Source organism: Caretta caretta, chromosome 9 (genome assembly GCF_965140235.1).
Source record: "Caretta caretta isolate rCarCar2 chromosome 9, rCarCar1.hap1, whole genome shotgun sequence".
NCBI lineage: Eukaryota > Metazoa > Chordata > Testudines > Cheloniidae > Caretta > Caretta caretta.
In genome coordinates, this window is record NC_134214.1 from 28,878,441 (window position 1) to 28,901,709 (window position 23,269).

The following is a 23,269-nucleotide window of genomic DNA, read 5'->3' on the forward strand; positions in this document are numbered from 1 at the left end:
CTTTGTTGGTCCCAGGATATTAGAGAGACAAGGTGGACAAGAGCGTTGTGATTGTCTGGTTTCACCCACTTAGTTGCTATTGGGGCATTTAGTGCACTGGATGAGGTGCCCCACATGTTGTTATAGGTGTGAGTAGGAGCCACAGATCTTGAAAGGTGTGTTGGGGGTGTATGTGTGTTGATCTTTGAACAGTGGAGATATGTCTGCAGGCTTTGGCTCTAGTCCTCCAGTCCCCAGTGCTCTGGCTGGGGCTGGGGAGACTGGGGCCGTGTGCTGCCCACCTTCCCGGGGGGCTGCAGCTGCCTGCCCTCCCTCACTTGAGTTAGTTTCCCAGACCTGAAGAAGAGCTCTGTGGAAGCTCAAAAGCTTGTCTCTCTCATCAACAGAAGTTGGTCCAAGAAAAGATATCACCTCACCCACCTTGTCTCTCTCTTATAGCTCATACTTCAGTAACAAAGCGACTGAAAACATGGACGTACTGAGGGAGAAACTCCCCCTGCTGTTACTGCACTTGGCTGCATGTGCTCAGCGATCTATTCCTAGCACACCACATGTCCTGCTCCACTAGTTGAGATCCTGTGGTGCCAGGGTATAGAGCACTGCAGTGAGCTGTACGCTCAGTACTCGTTTGGTCTGATTTCTTCTATATTTACTCTTGTGTTTGTGTTGGCTTCCTGTGTGTGGATGACTGTTATGTCTCCCCAGCACAGGCACCATGCTGGGTGGACACCTGCAGGGAGGCGGGGGAGTGTCTCAAAGCTGATACAGTTTACTCGTTTTTGAAGTGCTCTCCTTCCATCGACCAACCAAATGCAAACCAAAATAGCCCCAGAAGCTTACATTGCCTGAGGCAGCATTAACTCTCATTGGGATATTCATGTGGTTATTCACAGGGCCAACAGGCGATGGTGTTGGTGAAAGCATCTTTATCCCAGCTGTTCTCTCTCAAAACCCAAGGAGCTCAGTACTCCCGGTAGACCAGTGTAACAGTTTCCACTGTGTCCCATGATTCTCCCTCCACTCCAAAAGTGAGGGGATTCTACTTCACCCACACTGGATTTTTGCCATTCACCTAAATGGAGGAAATAAGCTGGGCCCATTAATCTAACTGTTTTATGTTCATAGTGGACTAAAAATCTAATCCATGAGGGGTGGTTTCCTGTAGCCCAAGGCGCAAAATAATATACAGGAAATCTGGAATTGGAAGTGAAAGATTAGTTGCTCTTTTTTGTAAAATAATGTAAAAAATTTGGTGCCCCAAATGCTCTGTATCCCAATTTCCTCATCTGTAAAGGGGAGTTGGAAATTTTAACATTTCCAGAAAAAATAGGAGAAAATGTCTTTTTAAAAATGTTTTGTTTTTTCAACCAGTTCTACTAATTAATGGGACTATTCATGTGCTTAAATTTAGGCATATGCTTAAGAACCTAATTGAATCTGGGCTTAAGAATGAGAAGTGCTCTTATGCTCAATATTAGTGTTTTCTTGAACTCAATTTCTGTTGGCTTATTTTAAAAACTTGTTTATTGGTTTGTAAATATCAGCGATATGTCAGCAAATGCTACTAATAGGTACTGTTTTTTCTTCTATCGGTTGAAAGTGGCTCTGAAGGGAATCAATTTCTAACTATTTGAAAACAAAATATACTCTGTACATATGGCAAGAGTCATGAAGCATAGCTGAGGATATAATTGGCAATAGACTTGACTGCCAGCATAGTCTCCTTACAAGTTGACGTTATCTTAGATTCAGGGAGGAGAAAACCATAACTGCCCTTGTCACGGAGCTCAAAGACGAAGGAGTATTTGATGCCCTGATCATAAGCCCAGTCCACAGAGCTACCAGAAGTAGGGTCTGTAAAACATACAATATTAGCATAATTAGTTGGTACTACAGAAACATAGTGACAGGAGAAAAGGGGCAAGAAACCCTTTTAAATAGGAGGGTCTGTGTGTCAGAGGGATGGGGAGGTCATTGAGATTATTATTATTGTGTATATAGCACCAATAATGTGCTAGGCGCTTAGTAGTCAAGCATGAGGACAAGGTCCCTGCCCAGAAGAGCTTGCAGGAGTATGTATTAGACTAGTATGTAAAAGGACTGAACTATACTAGGGGAGGATCTGGCTCAGAGATTTTACTTCATTTCCTGTGTTGTTCTTTTAATCTAAAATAAAGGTACTTTTGACCAAAAGCATATGGCCATTCATTGAATATGGGAAGTGTAACAATAGGATGATATCTAAACAAAGACAAATTCATTTGGCGATAGTGAAGAAGTCCTTCTGGCTAAAAAGAATTTAAAACAAAAATGAAAAGGTATAGTGGCTACTTATGGGAAAGCAGGAGGCTACTCTTCTAATAATGACAAGAGGAAGAATTCGGGTCACAATTTTTATGGAAATACTATTGAAGATAGTGGCAGGAAAAGGTCCTATTTTTCTAACACTGGTGGAATGAGTGACAGTTGCCGTGTTTACTGTGTTGTTTTCTACTGGAACTGGGCAAGAAGAAGTACAAGGACTTAACAGATAGATGCTTAAAAAGCATCATGTATCAAAACAAGCTTTCTGTTTGAAAGATATAATCTCTAGAGCAAAATCATAAGTCACATAGTTCAATGTACCACCCTTTTTGTTTTCATGCAAGACCATGTAATATTTTGATTCACCAGTCAGAATGAGAAGCCTATTAATAATGAGCCCTATTCCCAAAACCATGATGACACTCTTCATAACAAGTTTGCTAATGCTGATGACAAGAATAAACACTTAGCAAACTATGGTAGGTTGGTTTACATGCTGTAAGAAAACAAAATCAGCATTTGCCAAATAAAAAGGATAAAACTAATGTTGATTTCAAGCTTCCAAACTTTTGTACAAACAGTGGAAAGTTACATAAAAAAGAAAACCTGTTTGGATACTTGACAGTGTCTCTCTAATATGATCCATGTTCCTCATGGTATCTGGGCTTGCAAAATGGACATTTTAATTCCAATCATTACATAGTAAATGTAAACAATAAAACAAGTAAACAGTCCACATGAACTGTTGGTCTCTGCTGTTATAGCCTAGAAGTTTTTTTAATTTTTTTTTTTTTTTTTAAAAAGCTTTTGCTCAGTGAATTTATTTGCCAAAGGTGTTTGGGTTCTCTTATTTACTATGCTTTAATTTGCAAACTTAAATGCTAGCAGCATATAGTGAAATGTCTTTCCTGGACCAAATACATTTTGGATCCTGAATCTTACTGTAAAATTATATATGGCTATCTCACATCTTTGCATGACAATTGTGCACTAAAGCTGCTCCTTTTTGGGTGATCAAAATATTGATGAGTTTGCATTCTTTATTATAATTTTTGATGTAATTTTCTACTCTTCTTCTCTGGTAGAGACAAACATGGCAAAACCTGGGCTTCATGCTGTATTTCTTCCATCAGATCCAATTATAGATCTCACAAACACTGTGCACAATTGTGTATGAGAGAGCTGTACCAGAGGAACATACTGTCCTTCACATGGGTCTCTCCCATGTAGGAGAGAAGAAAATCTTTATCTTCCAGTGGGTGGGGCAGCAGGGTAAGGCACATTAAGTGTGTGAGTGTGTGTGTGTGTGCGTGTGCATTGGCTCCTTTTGATCCCTTCTGCCTCCTTGGCTACCAGAGAGTTTACCTTGCTCCAGAAAATCTTCCTCTGGAGGGATTACTATGAAAGCAGGAAAGTTCATTTAATTAAAGTTAAAGCTGATGGGGTTAATACTAATGTCCTACAGGTTTGATTGGACAGAGAGTAGCCACCCCACACTTCCTGACCATCCCCTCCCCAGCTACAGATTTAGTATCTCCCATGGGGTCAGGGAAGGGAGTTAGGAATGGTACGCAGAGGCAACATTCCTCACTGCCCTGTCCTTGCCAGCACGCAGTTGGGAGTCTGCCCAGGTTTCAGTCCTTCTCTCTTGGAGGTGGAAGGGGCAGCAAGTCCCTGTATTACTAAATAACTGTGGTATGAGTGGTTTGTGTTTAAAAGAAAATGGATTCAGACACCTACAGATTAGAGTGGCCGATGCACCATATTCGTATGTTGTACCATACAGGCTGGATAAAGCTTCCACGGCTGCCTTTGCAACTTCGGTCTGGTTTTCAAAAGGAAGAATGAGAGAGAGTGAAAAGGAGAGCTAGTTGTTTGGAGATTTAAATACTTTGAGCAAATGCCATGAAAGCATATTTGTTTGTTGAACAAAGTCTGTCTTCTTAACAATTAGAACGTGCCTGCCTCTTTCTGCCTGTACTCTCGGAGAACATTACATCATAACTATGGAAAGATACATTGGCTCTTACGTGTAAAAGTTGTTATTGGTAACTAGGGGCTCAGTCCTGCACCTAGTGAAATCAACAAGATTTTTGCTATTGATTTCAGCAGAGCGGGATTGAGTCTCGTCTCCACACATGGCATCTGGCAGGTGATACTGTAAGAAAGGGGATAGATTACATTATTCTTAAATTACAAATTAAGTTCAAAGCAAAAGTGGCCAAGGAAATGGTCATCAAGGAATCACTTATTCTGTGGCCTCATTCAGTAGCTTTTGGAAGAAGGATTACAAAGATTGAGGGGCTTGGTAATTGGATGGGGATCCTTTTGAACCAGTTCACCATTGTATTACTCCAGTTCTGCATTGGTGTTACTCCTTTGGAGTTAACTTGGAATAAAACTGCAGTACTGCCCCAGACCTAAATCACTGGTCTGAATGTGGCACAAATTGGTAGGGTAGTGAATGATTAGACATTTGTTGTTGTTTAGTGGCCAGTTTTATTTTTCATTTGGTGGATTTAGGATATTTCCTATTGTGTCCAAACCACAAATGCCATTGTGGCAGTCTTACTTGAGTGGGTAAGGACTCAGCAAGCAGACCTCGATCCCGACAGATGGGCTTGCTCTAGATCAGCCAGTCACCTTTCTAAATTCACTTACGGAACAATTACGATAAAATCTGATATTTAACAGGAGTTGATCACCTGCAGCTGGCAAACAGAGAAATGGGGCAACAAGCAGCTAATAAAAAGGTCCAGCCAATCTAATAACCCTGACTTTGTTGTTGGATTGCCTAGCTAAGCAAGCAGCTGGAGGAGACACTTATATTGGAGGGTTTGGTATTGTGTCAAAGTTCCTCCTCTGCCTTGGTGGGTCCTGTGCTTATTGGCGGATTTGCTCGCCTCAGAGATTCACAGCAGCCCACAGTTTGGCCACTTTCGTGGCTCAAATCTGCCATTCACTCAGTTAACCTCATCACTGGCCAGCATGGGGAAAAGGAAGAAGAACAAAGGAAGAAGAACAATTCCCCACAGTCTCTGCTGATCCACCTAGTGGATCGGGGAACAGGCCAGAGACCTTCCCCTCTGGTGGAACCCACAGTCCAGTTCAACTCCTCCGGTATCAAGTAGGGAGTTGGAGGAATGGAGGGTTCCAGGGTTCCAGCCCTGGGCCCTGTAGATTGCAGCTGTCTACAGTGGCTCCTGTAACAGGTATGTGACAGCTACAACTCCCTGGGCCACTTCTCCATGGCCTCCTCCCAACACCTTCTTTATTCTCACCACAGGACCTTCCTCCTGATGTCTGATAATGCTTGTACTTCTCAGTCTTCCAGTAGTATGCCTTCTCACTCTCAGCTTCTTGCGCCTCTTGCTCCCAGCTCCTCACACGCACACCACAAACTGAAGTGAGCTCCTTTTTAAAACCCAGGTGCCCTGATTAGCCTGCCTGTCTTAATTGATTCTAGTAGCTTCTTGATTGGCTGCAGGTGTTCTAATCAGCCCATCTGCCTTAATTGTTTCCAGAAAGTTCCTGATTGTTCTGGAACCTTCCTTGTTACCTTACCCAGGGAAAAGGGACCTACTTAACCTGGGGCTAATATATCTGCCTTCTATCACACTCCTGTAGCCCCCTTTTGCGGCGTGAGGGAAACCCTGGAACACATATATTTGGAGTGTGCCAGGCTGCAGCCCCTATTCCGGCTCCTCACGAATATTTTATTATGCTTTTGGTTGCAGTTTTCCCCTCACCTTCTTATTTATACACTCCCTATCCGCGGCCCCACAAAGTCACGGGATCTTTTGGTTAACCTCCTCCTGGCCCTAGCTAAAATGGCCATCTATAAAACCAGAGTGAGGATGTTGGCCATCGGAGTCTCCTGTGACTGTGGGGCCTATTTCCGATCCTCAGTCCATTCACGTATCCGGGCAGAGTTCCTCTGGGTGGCGTCCACTGACTCCCTTGAAGCCTTTAAGGAGCAGTGGGCGCAGTCCGGGGTTCTCTGCTCGGTGTCCCCGTCCGGTTCCCTTCGTTTGACCCTTTGACCACACTCCTGTCCCTGTTATTTCATTAGTTGTCCCCCGTATTTATTTGGTGTCCAGGTCCTATGGATCCCCCTCTTAGGCTGGTGGGGGGGGGATCCTTTAGCAGTGAGCGGGCTTTGCCCAACCACTTCCCGGATCTCAATAGGATCACTCTCCTGTAGCCATCTGGCCTGACCCTGTCACAGTACATATATATTTTTTCTTTATTGGGTGGACATTTAGAGAGGGTGCAGTTTGGAGCTTGTTAAATTTGACAGTGATCCGGTAAGAAAAGGTTGAGTTTGGCTGAAAATGTAGAGAGGGGTATGATCTCCTCCTCTGAGGTGCTAATGGATTTTTGTGTAGATAATGGGAGCAGAGCTGGATTGATAATGGGGAGGGGGAAAATCACAAATAACTTGAAGTCATGTTTATTCCATGTGTTTTGAAAAGAAATGTTTCTGATTATTTGAAATATTTCACAATATTTGTTGAAAACAGAATATGGAAAAAACTAAGTTATCTTATTTTCCCCATTTCTCCCTCTTTCCTCTTTCCCCTTCATTTCCTTCTACTATTTTGCCTCTAAAAAAGAAAAAATACTAAATTGAAAAGAAAATGAGAAAGAAAATCTGACTAAATGTTTCATTTTCCAGTTCCATAAAAAATATAAGCAACACAAAGTTGTGAAAATTTCACATTTTAAAAAAAACGTTTTTTGATTTTTTAAAAAGTTTCAGTTGAAAAATTTTCACCAGCTCTAAATGGGAATTGAAGGTACACAAGAACCCATGTGAAGGTCTCAGTATCTCAGAGTACTGGATTCATAGTTTCCAAAAGTTTACATGAGTACGCTACCCAAGCTGATTCTGATTTCATTTTTCCTGGTGTAAATCATGAATAGCTCTGCTGAAGTCAGTGATGTATGAGATCAAATTCAGCCCTTACAAACTCATCATGGGTCTATTTTTCTCTACATACCAGTTCATCGTGATTAGGTGCTTTATGGAAAGTATAACCATAAGGGAACATCAACATCTGAGAATAAGCATGGATGGTCAGGTAAGCCTTGATGGAAGAGAGGTGGTTACGAATGAAGGTGGCAACAGCTTTAGTCTCATCCTCCGACTCTGGTGCAGATCCATAGTAGGTTTCATTGCATGGGTCATCTGAGATGAAACCAGTAGCTGCAAATAAGATTCGTATTCACAGTTTATCATTATTTGAATTACAGCCTAAATTCAGCTAAGTGTTAATTGGAATATTAAACTTCTTCATTTTCATTGACTGACCAATTTACCCACATCATCAACCAACTCCTGCTGATTAGTTTTAATATCTTCTTTATTTTAGTTAAATTACTTACTGCCCCATGCAGCAGCGAAGTTCCTGTTCAGGTCAGTGCCAATGCATTTGGTGCTGGAGTTTTTGGAACGGTTTTTTCTCCACATACGATCCTGCAAGACAAAATGATTGAAGTATTTAAACCTCATCTTCCTTATTTTCTCAGATTGGGCACATTGTGAAAGGTAAAAATTGATTCAGAACTTGTCTAAAATCCACATGGTTAACAGGAGGACTTTCATCTTTAAAATAAAAGACAATACCAGTCAAAGGAAAAGCAGTCCACAGGGAATGCACATCTAATGAATTTTTCCTGTGTCAGTCTGAGTCTCCAAAGCATGAACTGTACCTCAAGTCTACAATGTGTTAGCAAAGAACTGAACAATTAGAACAGGCATTTTTCTTCCCATTTGCTTGGATTTCGGTTCCCAGCTGGATATATGATGCTTTCAAGTAACTATAAACACAGGACCTGATGTGACTGCAGATAAAGTACTGAGAACTGCAGAGAATACAAAGAGAAAGCGTCCTGTTCTGATCCTTAGAACAATCTATCATATTTGAGAAGCAATGGAGTAATTATTAATGGCTGAAATTCATATATACCCCCTGATCCATATAACCCATGTAATCAAGCTTTGTACAGGGGCAGGGGATAGAATCTACCCCTCACATCCAGTCCATGGACTGCAACACAGCCCCTCCACCAATGTTGTCTGAATAAGGGGCACAGCTTTTGGTGTCCCCTATGCATGGGGTTGGGGCAATTGGATTGGTGTAAGTGTGGATCCACGTATCGTCATCCCATTCCAACTTAAATAGTCTTCTCTGCACCAGCCTGTTTAGGGCCAGTGTAGAGCCCCACTATGGTTAGCAGAAGATGCAAAAGACTGGCTGTGTAACCTCTTCATCCATTTCCCCATCTCCACAAAAGGTCAATGAGGGACTTGTACGGTATCAAGGACTTTGATCAAGCACTCCTACTTTACCTGGGTTAATTTTATCCTAAGATTTTGATAGTGACATGAACTAAAAATAAAAAACCTATGATCCTCTACATGGAAAACGATGTGATTCTCAGTCTTGAACAAGAACTTAGAAAAGCCAAATTGGCTCACAGCAATGATCCGTGTAGCCCTGTAGCCTGTCTTCTGACAGTGGCCAGTGCCAGATGCTTCAAAGGGAATGAACGGAACAGGACTATTTTGAATGATTCAGTTCCTGTCATCCAGGCCAAGTTTCTGGCAGTTGGAGGTTTAGGGACCTCCAGAGCATGGGGTTGCATCCCTGACCATTTTGGCTAATAGCCATTGATGGACCTATCCACCATGAACTTACCTAATTCCTTTTTTTAACCCAGTTATACTTTTGGCCTTCACAATATCCCCTGGCAATTAGTTCCACAGATTGACTGTGCATTGTGTAGAAGTACTTCCTTTTGTTTGTTTTTAAAGATGCTGCCTATTAATTTCATCAGGTGACTCCTAGTTCCTGTGTTATGTGAAGGGGTAAATAACACTTCCTTATTTAATTTCTCCACAGCATTCATAATTTTATAGACGTCTATTATATCCCCCCTTAGTTGGTCTCCTTTCTAAGCTGAACAGCCCCAGTCTTTTTAATTGCTCCCCATATGGAAGCTGTTCCATTCCCCTACTCATTTTTGTTGCCCTTCTGTGTACTTTTTCCAATTTTAATATATCTTTTTTGAGATGGGTTGACCAGAACTGCACACAGTATTTAAGGTGTGTGTGTACCATGGATTTATATAGTGGCATTATTATATTTTCAGTCTTATTATCTATCCCTTTGCTAATGGTTTCTAATATCCTAATAACAACTAGATCTTTCTTGGGTGGTAACAGTTAACTTAGACCCCATCATTTTGTATGTATAGTTGTGATAATTTTTTCCAATGTACATTACTTTGCACTAGAGGGAAGTATTGGCAATCTAAGGGAATCCTTGGTCTATTAAATAATTGGTTACAGTATTGTTCTAAGTTGTACTCTCAGAAATAATAACTTCAAGGTCATAGAGAGATGTTTTTATTTTAAGGGGGGGGTGTAAAATCTTAATGACTCTCAGACACTAAAATAGGTGAGTGATAGAAAATAACTAAATGTGGATAGTACTTGAGTCCAGCTCCAGATATAGCCATCAATGTTGAACACCGGGAGAACATAGAAGTTTAGACTGTCCAATAGATGTGTCATGATCTTGTCCTTCTTATAGGTGCTGGCTGCCTGTAAGAGAGAGACATGTACACAGAAGTATGGTTTAGTTCAGTGGTTTTCAAACTGACGGTCACGACCCAGTACTAGGTCGTGGAATGTAAAGCACTGGGTTGTGGTGGTTCTGGTCAGCAATGCTGACCAGGCCATTAAAAGTCCTGTCGGTGGTGCTAGGCTAAGGCAGGCTAGTTCCTACCTGTTCGGACACCACGCTGTGCCCCAGAAGCAGCCAGCAACAGGTCCGGCTCCTAGGTTGGGGAGCCACGGGACTCTGCATACTGCCCCTGCCTTAGCTCCGGACTCCCATTGGCCTGGAACCATCCAATGGGAACTGGGGGAGGGGGCGATGCCTGCAGGCAAGAGCCGCATGGAGCTGCTTGTGCACTTTCACCTAGGAGCCAGACCTGCTGCTGGCCGCTTCTGGGGTGCAGCACAGTCTGCGGTGCCCGGATAGGCAGGAAGCCTGCCTTAGCATCCCCGCTGCATCTCTGACTGGGAGCTGCCCGAGGTGAGCCCCCCAAACCAGGAGCCCCTTCCTGCACCCCCAACCCCTTCAACCTTGACCCCACCCCGAGCCAGCACCCCCAGCCCAGAGTCCTGACCCCCTCCTGCACCCCAACCCCCTGTCCTAGCCCAGAGCGCCCTCCCACACTCCAAACCCCTCATCCCCAGTTCCGTTGCATTGTGGGCATCACCAATTTTCTTCACCTGGGTCGCCAGAAAAGAAGTTTTAGAACCACTGGTTTAGTGCAGCTCTGTCCCAGCATTACATTGTTGAAGACTCCAATTATGTAATAAAAAATGATTTCACAAATACAGATGAGTTTCAGCAAACAAGTACTTTAACACAGAATATGCCAAGAGATCAAAAAGATCTTTTTCATTATAAATTTGCCTTTTAATTTAGGCCAAAACCCCACCCAGAGGGGTCTTTTTCAGATCCTGCTTCCCTTACTCCACCCCCACAACAGCCACATCGGAGAAAAGGGGCAAGTCTCCAATTTGGCTTTCTTCCCCTCTCCTACAGAACAGTTATTACAGTCTATGAGGTATCTTTCACATTCCATTTAATTGCTGGGGAAAGGATATTTGGCTACTCTTGGTGGAGCGCCCACTATAGGATACGAGTAGTACTCTGTGGTAACTGAGCATGGCTAGGCCTACATAGCTCCATACAGCAAAGGAAGTAGGCCAGGATGTAACCCCTAGCAAAATTCTGGATGTGGAGTATCTGAATGAGATCATGTTTGCTCACCTGCTTCACAAACCACTGGCAGAATGCAGGTGAGATCCATTCTCGTGCATGGATCCCACAGTCCATGAAAATGGCCTTCTTCCTGCCGCTCTCCTTCCCAACCTGCTCAAAGACAAAGATGTTACTCTTCTTCGTTGTGGAGCTGTTCCTCTATTAACTGGGCCCTGTAGAGCCCACACTGACACTTCTACAAGAAAAAACATGGCCCTTTTAGCCTGTGGCCCTTTGAGAGAACTTTACAGGAAAAAAAAAGTATCCAAAGTAGTGAATGCTACACTTTATATGTAGAACATTCAGATCTGATATGAATAGTGATGTCATGAAACCTGCCCCTCTCTTCTGTATGGTAGAAGGAAAATGTCAGTGTAGTTACCTATGGTGCTTGCAGCTATATAACTACTATGATTTTGTTTTCTTTTATGGTTGCTTTAAATATCACATAGACTATTGTCTGAAGAAGCAACTGCCATTTCGTGAGACACGAAACACGCTGCTGTCTCATGAAGACTTTACTATTTTTTGTTCTGATTGTTTTCTCTTAACCTACAGAAAGTCATTCACGCTGAAAATATATAGTTTTTGTGTGCAGAAAACTTATCAAGTGTTAAAAATGCAGTCAGCAAACTCATTTATTTTGCCCCTAGTCTGAATGGGGTAACTGAGAGTCAAGAATACTGGGCTTTTAAACCGTGGGTATTTTGTGTACAGCTAGAACCCAGTTCACTTTTATACTGGCTGCAGCATTTTTAATGCCTTTCTCCTCTGACACAGAATTGAAAAGTCTTGATGGGAAATGTTATTTCAAGCAGGATTAATTCCTTATTGAATATCCATGGCCTCAGTATGAGACAGTGTCACAGAAAGTGGCTGGGCCTCTCTTCCACCTCTCTTTCTGTCAGCCACAGAGTCCCTGTGCACGAGAGGAGTTTCTCCATGGACCCAAAAGAGGAGGGAAATGCTATGAGAGCAGCACTCCATCCTCACCCCGTGGGTGCGATCCATGAGATTTGAGTCCTTCTCACAGAAGTCTTGCCTAAGTAAGGCTTACGGGATTTGGCTCTAAATGAAGACCCGCTGATCTGTGTATTTTCATAGATCTTTTGTTAGGTATTCAGCATCTAGACCATATTTAAGGGACCATAGCTAATGTACTCAGTATTGGCTTATATCTGTCTGTCTGGGTCCTTTTACCACATACATCACTGCAGTATCCTATCTGTCTCTGCAAACCCTGTATCTCCATTGCTATTTCCCAACTGCAGTGTCAGTGTTAAATCTGGTCACTTTCTCAGGCAATATGTCATCTAAATGTGTTTCTTCATATTAGCGTTGGAAATGTAATAGACTAGAGCAGTATTATTTATGTATGATGCTGTTTTCACCTCTACTTAATTAATTTGTAATATATTTGAATATCTGAACCACTCTTCATGTGCGTAATCTCACCGGAAAGAAATGCATACCTTAAGGAGGTACATAGGTCGTTTTTCAAAAGTACTTCCAATCTGGATGCGGGAGACCAGTTTTGGATAAATTTTAGTAATTCTAGCAGTCCAGGCAGCAATCTAGATTAACAAATCATGTGCAGTTACGGAACAAGTTTTGGATTAAATATGATTCAGAATCAAAGGGAGGCTGTCTCTGATTACAGTACTGATTCAGGAAAGCATCCTCATTCAGGGTAGCATGTAATCACATGCTTAAATTTAAGCTAGTAAGACTTAAGCACATGCTTTCTTGTTTTCTTGATTCAGGGCTCCATTTGCCTCAAAGGGTTAAATATCCTTTTCCCCAACCTGAGTAATTTGATTGGCTGCTTGGGTTATATACAGGGGAAAATTGGAGCAATCTCATTTCCCCCTTCCCTCTTCCAGGCTTCAGGGCAGCTGCAGAGATGCTCCTTGGTGGCTACTTGGAAGCTGGAATGGCCTCTCAGTAATTTCTCCCCCTCCTCCCACTCCCTTTGTGCAGAGAGCAGGACTAGAAGATTTGTATGGTGGCAGATTGTCTGATTCCACTTCTCCCCCACAATGTCCCGTTCCCAAACCCCATTGCACATGACTAACCCACAGGGATGGGGCCCCATGCTGTACAAAAGGTGTACACTTTCTCTGTGGCCTTTTCAAATTCTGCTGGAGAGGCCTCTACAAATCCTGCCAAAGAGACCTCTGCAGCTGTGAAGGGGAGACCAGGATTTGCCCGTAAATCCATAAGCTTTGTACCGTACCTTGTACCAGTCATTGTACTTCGTGTAACTGTGTCTGCTAGTAAAATTCCTTTTGCCATCAAACTGTTTTTCAATCTTTTCTTGCAGGTTATGCAATAAAATTCTACAATACAAAATAATATATATGCTGGCTGGTAAAGAAAATATTAATCACATTCAATAAGTCCGTCTAAGACAGCGGTTTTCAACCTTTTTTCATTTGTGGACCCCTAAAAATTTCAAGTGAAGGAGCAGACCCCTTTGGAAATCTTAGACATAGTCTGTGGGCCCCCAGGGGACTGCAGACCACAGGTTGAAAACCACTGATCTAAGGTAATTATAGAGCCCATTGGCATAGCCTGTGAGCACCTCACAGACTTCAATGAGTTTATTCTTACAACACCTCTGTAAGATAGAGAAGAACTATCCCTATTTTATAGATGAGGATCTAAGGCACAGAAATACTTTTGCCTACTCTATACTAGAAAATTAGGTTTGTTTAACTACACTGATGAGGGGTATGAAAAATCCACGCCCCCATGCAGTGATGCTAATCCAACCTAAGTCCCTGTGTAGATAGCATTAGAAGAATTCTTCTGTCGACCTAGCTACCACCTCTGTACCAAACAACATCCAAGAACCATACAACGTCCGTGCAGTCATTCCTTTCATGCAACCCCCACCAACACTGATTCTAACAACAGATGCCTCTCTAATAGGCTGGGAAGCCCACCTAAATGACCGCAAAATCCAGGGCAAGTGGTCTCTCATGGAATTGTTTCTCCATAACAACCTTTTGGAACTAAGAGTTGTCATAAATGCCTGCGCACACTTTCTCCTTCTCATCAGAGATACACAAAAGTTATGACAAACAATATAGAATGCATGTTTTACATATATTGCCAATAGAGTGCCACATAGCTCTGGGGATGATCTGCATCCTGGAGAGGATTTAGGACTGGGTCAGATGCTGGTTTAAGAGTGCCCTCCATGAGGAGGAATTTCAGCTTTAGCTCCCAGTTCTTTCGGGACCTAGCTTTCAACTGTTGGCAGAAGGTGCACTTCTGCAGGATTTTTTTTTAGAATTGAAGAACGGAAATTTTAAAGTACTACTAAAAAGAATGGAAACTCTAAGAAGAACTATAAACTAACACTATTAAATATAACGTAAGTAAGTAAACTGGACTGCTACTCGTTCCGTCTCAGGGCAAGGGCGGCTGAGAAGGAACAAAGGGCAGTTGGCCTGTGCAGCGCTAGATAGCCTTATGGCAGAGCATGAGGGAGGGAGGGCATATGTGTGGGCCAGATGGACTCTGCTACCAAAATTCTCTGATTAGAGGCACAGATGCACCTACAGTGGAGCACCCATACTAGATCTAAGGGCACTAAGCATACTGTAGAGTTTTAAGTGTAGACAAGCCCTAAGAGACTTGCCCAAGGTCACACACAAATTATGTGTCAGAGCAAGGAATTGAGCTTGTGGGTTTCCTGATTCTGAGGCTAGCACTCTAACTACTGGACCATCCTTCCTCTCTGATCAGGTATATTTAAGAACATAGTATTATCAAGCCAAAGAAAAACGCTGTACAGACTAACTGTAGTAAAGTCCTTGTACTTGGTTCAGAAAGATAATAAACTTCCAGGACATTATTTTTAGTATAGTTGAGTTTACTTCAGACGATGGCTTAAAAGCGGTGACGAAAGTTTTAGGTCTCTAGGTACTCAATCATTCTCTCTCTGCTGAGCCCACTATATTAATAGCGTGTGCTATTTCTCTAGGGTCTTTTATCTGAGGATGTCAAAGCACTTGCAGACACTTACGAATTAAGTCTCGCTGTGATGTAATTATTATCCTCATTTTACAGATGGTGACAAGCAGGTTAACACCCAGATTTCCCTTTTTTGGGGGTATCCATCTGAGGACACATTGGGCTTGATTTTCAGCAGTACTGCACATCCACAATGCTCATCAAAGTCAGTGGGACTCCATGTATATGTAAGGGTTGGCCCCATGCATCCTTTACAATACTAGGGACCTTGGTTGTGTTGTTGGGATTCTGTAGCACTAAAACAAATCAGAGAAGTGGTTTAGGAAAAATGCAAAAATCTTAGCACTCGGAACCAAAGTAAAATCTAAATCCTTGGACATTTCACAACCCTAAACAATGGTATTCCTGTGTAAAGATTTTCTTGTTTGAGTGGAGTGCAACAGATATGGGATTAATTGAAAGTCAGAGGAATGTGAGCTCCTTAGACACTTAGGTGTTTCTGAATACCCCCTCACTGGTCTCCAGACAACTTCCTTTTATTCTGCATTGGGCTAGAATAATTAAGTAAAACTTACTCATATTGTATTTCATTCTGTTCCATGAGGGTCTGGACAGATCTAGACTGATGTGTACTGACATGGAAATCCACCTGCATCTGAGTGACTATATGAGGGGCTGAATCTGGGTGCCAGAAGTCAAGCTGCAGAGGGAGAAATTCAAATTGTCTCATTTTAGTATGTAGTCAAGTCAAGCATGCACTTGTGAATGGTGAGTAGTTTAATGCTCAGGAGAACCATTGTAGGTCAGTGTTTTGTTTTCTCTTTGAAATAAAGCCCTATTTCTATATATTTCTGAGAATGGAACCATCTCAGAAGTTCGAGTCTGCTATGAAGGACTGTTTTTCAACTGCTCTGGGATTGATCATTCAACAATAACTGTGCTAAATCATAACTGGTGTCATTTTAGATTATGATTTAAAAAAATATTTTTTCCTAAAATACTCCCTTGAATGCAAACAGGAGAAAAGAACTGCAATCATTGCTCCAGTCGCACAAAACATGTTTTAGCGTATCAACAAACCCGAAGAAACTGAAACTGGGGCCCCAATGAAAAGGTATTACATGTCTGCTCAAACTTCCATTGGTTTCAATTGGAGCTCGATCAGGAGGGTCCTTCATTTAAAACATGTAAGCATGAATCTAAAATTCATCCCATGCTTTTATGAAAAGGTGATGCTCCAGTTCTGCTGCTGTTTAGATGTTAGCAGAACTTCTTTTCATATTATAGTAGAAATCACAATGCTTCTGTTATTGTAGCCAATGGCAAAATTCCCATTACAAAAAGAGAATGTTGACATTGACTTCAATGGGAGAAAGACCAGGCTCTCAAGAGGATATTATGTAAATGCACAGCATTTCATTTTCATCAGTATAGTTAATAATGTGTTAGGCATTCCAAGATCAACACTTCTTTTTGGAGATGTAGACTGCATACAATTTACATTGCATCATGCTGAAAATTATGGAAACTTTCAAACAATATGTTTTTTTATTCTCCTAAAATATGGTCCAGTTTTGTTCAGTATTTTTAAGTGACTTTAGATGTTTTCTTGATGGGGGAGGAAAAATATGTTTAATTTGAAAAATTTTCGTAGCCCTTCAATGTTATTTTGATTATAAACTAGTGCTTCTTTTTGCTTTTATTTATTTGGATTAATTATAGTAACATAGTTTTTGAAAAGTCCTTAGGCTACAGTGTGGAAAAGTCAGCTTGTCATGCTGCCACTGAAGTCATAACAGTTCCATTAAAATGTCGTGGAACCCCTGCATGGTTTTCAAAAACTATTTTACAGTTTTGCTTTATAAACATCTTGAACATACATAAACCCAAAGGTTGATGTGGAAAGGTAAGTGTGCTGAAAGCAGCTGAATTTGCCATATATCTATGTTAGTGCCCTCTTTTCTGAACAGAAATCTTTTTATGCTAAGGTTCACATGAGAGCAACATTTTGTGACTGATTTATAAACTTCTGATAGACTCCTAAGTAAAATAGCCCTGGAGTTGCTGTAATATTGAAATGCTAGGTACAGTACTTTCTAAAAGGCTCTGTATGTAGAAAACCCTTATGTTAACATAAAGGCCACATAGCAGCTAGAAAATATTTTCCTCTGGTTCATTCCATCTGGGAAGAGAAATGGGTTTTCCTCAGAATTGGCATGGGAATTTTTCCCATTAAATCCATAGATCCCTCAAGATCTCTGCATCTTTGTCCAATCAGCAGAAACTTCCAGTTGGAAATCTGTCTAGTTTGCAAAGAGAAAGAGCTTTTGAATAGTCTAGGACTATGGGGAAGAATTCAGCAGAGCTGCAGCTCTGACCACCTCTGTGGGAGTAGGGGATTTTTGGGGTGCATTATTTTACCCTGTGTAGCACAGAGCAGAGGATAGCGTGTAGAGGCCTCTGTCTTCAGAAACTTGACTGCAACCTCCATTGAGTTCAATGGCAGCTGTGCATATATATGTTAATACAGAATTTGTGATGTCTTAACTGCTTTATCTGTCTCTAAACTAGATTGGAAGCCCCTGAGGATAAGGGCTGTGTCTTGTTTAATGTCTGTACAGTCCCAAGCACGTTGTCAGAACTCAATAAAAATATGACATTGTCTTGTAATATAGTCAAGTATCAGAGGGGTAGCCGTGTTAGTCTGGATCTTTAAAAGTGGCAAAGAGTCCTGTGGCACCTTATAGGCTAACAGACTAACGGCTTATGCTCAATACGTCTGTAAGTCTATAGGGTGCCACAGGACTCTTTGCAGTTGTAATATAGTGTTATTTAAAAATTTCCACACCACAACGTACCAGGTATTGAATAACCAGAACCCAAATCCCCCATAAAATTTCTCACCTGTTTAATGTTGGCCAGGTACTTCAAGAAGTTCACTTGTTTTTCATTCTGAGGCTTCACACGGTATACCTTTGCACTTCAAAACATAAAGGAAAGAAGTGAGTAACAGATCTGAGCATCAAAAATGTTTCTATCCAGGTTCAGTTAAAGTGAGAAAGCTCTACCTGTCAAAACAGCGAGAAGAAGTAAGAGCAAAAGTAGCTACAATCAAGCCTAAAGGCACCATAGACTTCATGTTTCTTGTTTCTCTAGAGCAAATACTGTCTGTCAGCTCAGTTCTACTCGTCTTCTTATTGCTCTGTGAGCAACTGACTTCCTCTTGGGGTTTTATTGGACAGCATGAGGTGGTTTTGTGGGGTTTTGTGACTTAACCTACATGCATATTTAATGTAATTAAGATTCATATTAATTATTCCAGGCTAGATGGGAGAAGAACACTATGCCTACTTTGTGTGATCATCTACATTTAACATCTGAAAAAAACCAACCCCACAACTGAAGGTTGGCTTGTGAATAAAAGTCTCAGTGATTAGTAACGTACTCCACAGGAAGTCTCATTTGTTTCAGTTAGTTGTGTAAGCAAGGTACTCTTCATTGTGAGTAAGGTCAGTCTGGCTAAAAGGTACAATAAGAAACAGTTACTTGAATGAAGATGTGATTTGTATAAATTAGAACCCAGCCAGCAACAGGCTACCCATGCCCTTTCACCTACAAATCTCCCATTGAAGTCAATGGGAGCTTATTTTTAAAAGGACTGTGGGAAATGGGCAAGTTAAATAAGACACACTTATTTAGATTTTTTCTCAGGGGATGTCTGTGGTTTCCCCTCCTTTTTTACTGTGCAGATGCATATGGGAGTGGAGTCACAGAGTTATCCCAGCTTGTGTCTAGATTAACTTGATCATTTAAATAACTCATTTATTTCTGCTTGTGGCCTTTTCTAGACTTGAGTCAAATTCTGGCTAATTGAAGTCAATGGGAGTTTTGCCATTGATTTCAATGGGAACAGGATTTGGCACGACGTCTTTAGATGGCTGACACTTTTTCTTCAGACAAGTGTTATGTATGTGTCAGCCACTCCTCAGAAATCTAAACTGCCATCAGAAAATGTCAAAAATGATGGTTAAGACCTGCTTGATTTTTATCCCCATGTCCTTTATCACATATACACATACTGTGTCTTATCTGGATCTAGTACTTTTTGTCAATAGTAGTCTTTCATATCCATTTCCTTTGTTACATGTGTACTATCTAACTCTTCTGCAAAAGTGCTTACCAATGCATTGACTTCCTCACATTCTCTGCTATCAACTGTGAGCTAAATTCTGCTCTCGTTTACACCCCTGTAACTTTAGAGAAAGATTGTAAAGTCTTTGGAGCAGGGATTGTCTTTTCATTATTATATGTGTGCAGTGTCTAGCATAATGAGTCCCCGTCTCTTGCTGGGGACTCCAGGAGCTACTGCTGCACAAATAATAAAATCAATACCTCACATTTACACAGGTATAGTTGAGAGAAATCTTTTCCCCATTTTTTCAAATTCAGCGCTTATATAAGCAGATAGTGCTTAACGGATTTCAATGGAGTTTTGCCTGTTTACACCAGGGCTGAATTTGACCCACTTTCTCATTTTTACTTTCATGCACTACAGATATGTTTGCTAAATGTATTGTTTGAATATTCTTTCCAGTTTGACCAGTTTGATGTTGTTTTAATGATCTATTTTAATACTTATTTTTATAGGTTTCAGAATCTTCCTCTCTACTAGATTTGTTATTTAAAAGTATTTACTTATCTATTCAAAAGTTTTATACCATGTAAATTCCATTTTTCCTTGTTCAACCATATCTCTGCTATTTTAATGTTTACCAAGGAAAAAGTATTCAGCAGTCATATGCATACAGTATTTCTAGATTCGGTTTAAAAGAATGAACATTTCTGTAGCACTTTCCCTTCTTACCTCCCCTTTATTCACCCTTTCTCTATCCTTGGGCCCTGAGCCTACAAATACTTATTGTGCTTAACTGTGAACAGTCCCACTCACTTCAGTGCAGTGAATCATGATAGTAAATTTAAGCACATGTGTAAGTATTTGGGGTCTTAATTAGGGATCCATGAACTTCCCTTTAAATTCTTCTTCCTGTCTCTCTTTCATTGATCTAAAATGCTAGCCAGATTACTTTCCATACTAGTAGTCAGACTTGTTTTGGTAAGGATGAAGTCCATTTCTCTGATAAAATGTTGCTTTTCAATTCAAAAGAATCCTGGGTTTTGCATTATTGTGTACATAATTCTCTCTGCTGATGGCTGAAAGAATTAAGTTCAGAGCAACATTGAGCCTTTGGCCACAAATACAATGTAGTTATAGCTATGTCTGATAATGCCATTAGCTCTTACTATTGCTCGGATTATCATCCTCCAAATGTAGAAACTGTGGACATTCTAGGAGGTGCATAAATAAATTGGGAACTGTGTTAATTGCCTTGCTTTCAGTATATCAGTCTCTTTTTAGTTCTCAGCTTCTGTTAGTGTTTTTCAGGCATTAGAGTTAAGTTCCAAGTCCTAGTCATTCAAATGTAGTTATACAGCCTATGAAAATGGGTAATATTTTGTCATTTATGGGTATAAACAGCTGCTGAGTTTATCTACTCTGACCTATTTCTACCTAGCAGTTCCTCACATGAACTGTAGATGAAACAGTCTCTCTTCTCTCTCAGGAAGAAAGAACAGCATGAGAGGTACAGCACGGACTGTAGAGAAACCTTATGCTATGTTCTCTCTTATCTCCCCCCACCAAAAAAACTTGTTAAGCTCTTTTAAGTCTTTCTCATATAAAGGAATACTGAATCCCCATTTTTCTTTACATTTATAAACAGATGGAGGCTCCATAGCAACCAAAGAATATTTCCGATGAGCATCATGCAGTAGGATTCCATGCATATGATGCACACTTTTACATTCCTTACATTCAACTACCTGAAGAATTCTCTCACCTGACATAACCAGGAGAAGACCTACTGTGAATTACACAAGATTTGCTAGTGTTTAGCAGCAGTTCTGGAAATAAATCTTCAAGACTCCAAGATTTCTTAGGGATGTTGGAGATGAGAAAGTGAACCAGTCCTTATAATAATTAATCCAGGCTCTGACAGTATTCTGAGGATTTGGCTGCAGCTAACACATTGGGGAAATTCTTTGGCGCGTGTGACATAGATCCCTGGCTCCTGAATTGTGTCCCATAGAGGTGAGGCAGGGAGGCTGAGCAAAATAAATTTAGGAAAAAATAATTGGGTTTTTTTATTGGGAGGGAATCAATATCCCTCTGGGGGGAAATGTCAAAGATAAGCTGTTAGGAACAGTATAAGTCACAACAAAAGGTCACTAGGGCTGAATGTTGCTCAGTGAGGTTTTACCTTAGGAGAGGGCAGGCAGAATGAAGGAATCTGCCTGCCCACTGCTAATCCAGACTCTGAATGAAAATGGTCATCAATGAGGACTTTCACAGAACATTACTGGAAGGGTCTTAACAATTCCTGGTAATAGTGGGTCTGAATCTGCTCTCACATCTCCACTGAAACAAAAGGTATAAAATTGGTGTGAGATCAGAATCAGCGACGTGTTTCTTCCTTATGAACGTGGATACGTATGAATTAGTCATTCTGGTTTTCATCATCTGTGTGAATAGCGACATATCCTTTTTCCAGCTGCACTTGAAGCGACTTACACTTTGGAGCGTTCTGTGTGAGAAGTACACGTTTGACACTAAAACACACTGAGATTGACTGGTATCTGGTGTTAGAGACATGGCAATGGATACAAATAACTTGACTGTTAGTTTTAATCTTTGTTTTTTAGAAGAAAGTCTGCCAGGGCTCCAAGATTTAAAAGTAAATAAATCATTTCCAGTACCCAGAGCCACTCGGAAGGGAGTGAAGGTGCCCCACATGAGTGGTGATAGCTGGAGGCTTTGGTTAGTCTCTAAGGTGCCACAAGTACTCCTTTCCTTTTCTTTTTGCGAATACAGACTAACACGGCTGCTACTCTGAAACCTGTCACGTATAACTAGTGGACTTTGCTATATTTTTACAAAAAGTGTTGCTGGTGCATTTCCAGCCACTAGTCATCCCCTTCTGCAGCGGGAGGGGACAACAGTCACCTGTGTTGCATCCTCTAGGGCACTCATCAGTGCTAGCGATAGCAGAGGCCTCATACTTCCATTCAGAGAATGCAGGTAGTTCTGTTGTGGCTGACTCCTGTGTACAAGTGCTAGGAGAAGGACAGGCTCCTGAGTGCTTTGCTCACTGCACACCCATACTGAGTCAGCTGTCACTTGGCCCATAATAATTTTTAAAAAGGCTTTGATTAGTACTTTGAGTCTGTTTAGTACAAATGACTGGAAAACTATTAAGAAAGTATCTGACCCAAAGAATTTGATGTTGCACAGGTATATAGATAGAGCTCCACTGATTTACTCTAGACTAACGTCAGTGCGAGGGAGGTCAGAATCTAGCTCTTTAACTATTTAACTGTCTCAGTGTGAATTTTCTTTAATGTTTGACTTATTTGAAAGAAATGTGATGTAAGTTCATTTTGTGTGGACTTACAAAAAATTGGTAAGAAAAATTGAACATGCTGATTATTTTAAAAGAAGTTTTTTATTGCAGAGTATATTGTCACCACCACGATTGTCTATGACAGCACAACTTACAACTGGAAAGTGCGAAAGGCATAATGGTGACCAAAGCTAAACATAAAACATTTTTCTATCCAGTCTTCCTTTTAAACTACATAAAGCTACATTTCATTTATAAGGATTATATTGTAATTCTTCAAACATGATTCAGAGAAGCACATTCAAAGAAGCAGAGCAAAGTATAAAACATCTTTGTCATTAGAAAGTCTAGCTCTGTTAGAACTGGAAATGTTCTGTTTAGGATTTTTAAAAGCAACTTTCAGCTCCATGAACAGTATTTCCATTTTTAGGAGAGTAAACATAAGAATAGCTGTTTGAAATCGGTATAAAATAGCGCGGTTACTATTCAGACAATTTACGTAATCATTTAATGGTCACATTTTAAAAAATACTGAAGAATTGGCAGAAGCAGCATGAAAACAAAAAAGGAAAAGAAAATACAATTAAATGTTATAACATTACTATTTTTAATTTCCTCTGTTTCTAGTTTGGTTTTGGAGTGGGGTCTGCCTCCCACTTCAGTACACTAGGACAAATC

The 23,269-nt window shown here is 40.9% G+C and overlaps 1 protein-coding gene and 1 long non-coding RNA gene across 4 annotated transcripts in view; one reads left to right on the plus strand and one right to left on the minus strand.

Moving 5' to 3' along the window:
• The window catches only part of LOC125642093 (uncharacterized), a 138,602-nt gene that overhangs the window by 24,275 nt on the left and 91,058 nt on the right, over positions 1-23,269 (plus strand). The window lies entirely within an intron of this gene.
• On the minus strand, positions 1,507-18,361 carry LOC125642090 (mast cell carboxypeptidase A-like). 2 transcript variants are annotated; one of them, XM_075132188.1, is made up of 12 exons: positions 18,203-18,361; positions 18,039-18,114; positions 15,710-15,834; positions 13,387-13,489; positions 12,623-12,724; positions 11,160-11,261; positions 9,806-9,916; positions 7,693-7,783; positions 7,308-7,513; positions 4,335-4,462; positions 4,045-4,129; positions 1,744-1,854 (listed from the first exon to the last, which is right to left on the minus strand). In XM_075132188.1, exons 1-11 carry the CDS (start codon positions 18,271-18,273, stop codon positions 4,048-4,050), a joined length of 1,197 nt encoding a protein of 398 aa, XP_074988289.1. In that variant the 5' UTR covers positions 18,274-18,361; the 3' UTR covers positions 1,744-1,854; positions 4,045-4,047. The 2 variants fall into 2 exon arrangements, with proteins under 2 accessions (XP_048718782.1, XP_074988289.1); XM_048862825.2 differs by lacking the exon at positions 4,335-4,462 and having other exon boundaries at positions 1,507-1,854.

Excerpts from the sequence above, each read along its gene's own strand:
- LOC125642090 (XM_048862825.2), bottom strand. The coding sequence starts at position 18,273 with ATGAAGTCTATGGTGCCTTTAGGCTTGATTGTAGCTACTTTTGCTCTT. Across the intron at positions 9,917-11,159 it reads GCCAGTGGTTTGTGAAGCAG|GCAGCCAGCACCTATAAGAA; the intron begins GTGAGCAAACAT and ends TCTCTCTTACAG. Across the intron at positions 7,514-7,692 it reads CTTCGCTGCTGCATGGGGCA|CTACTGGTTTCATCTCAGAT; the intron begins GTAAGTAATTTA and ends TCTTATTTGCAG.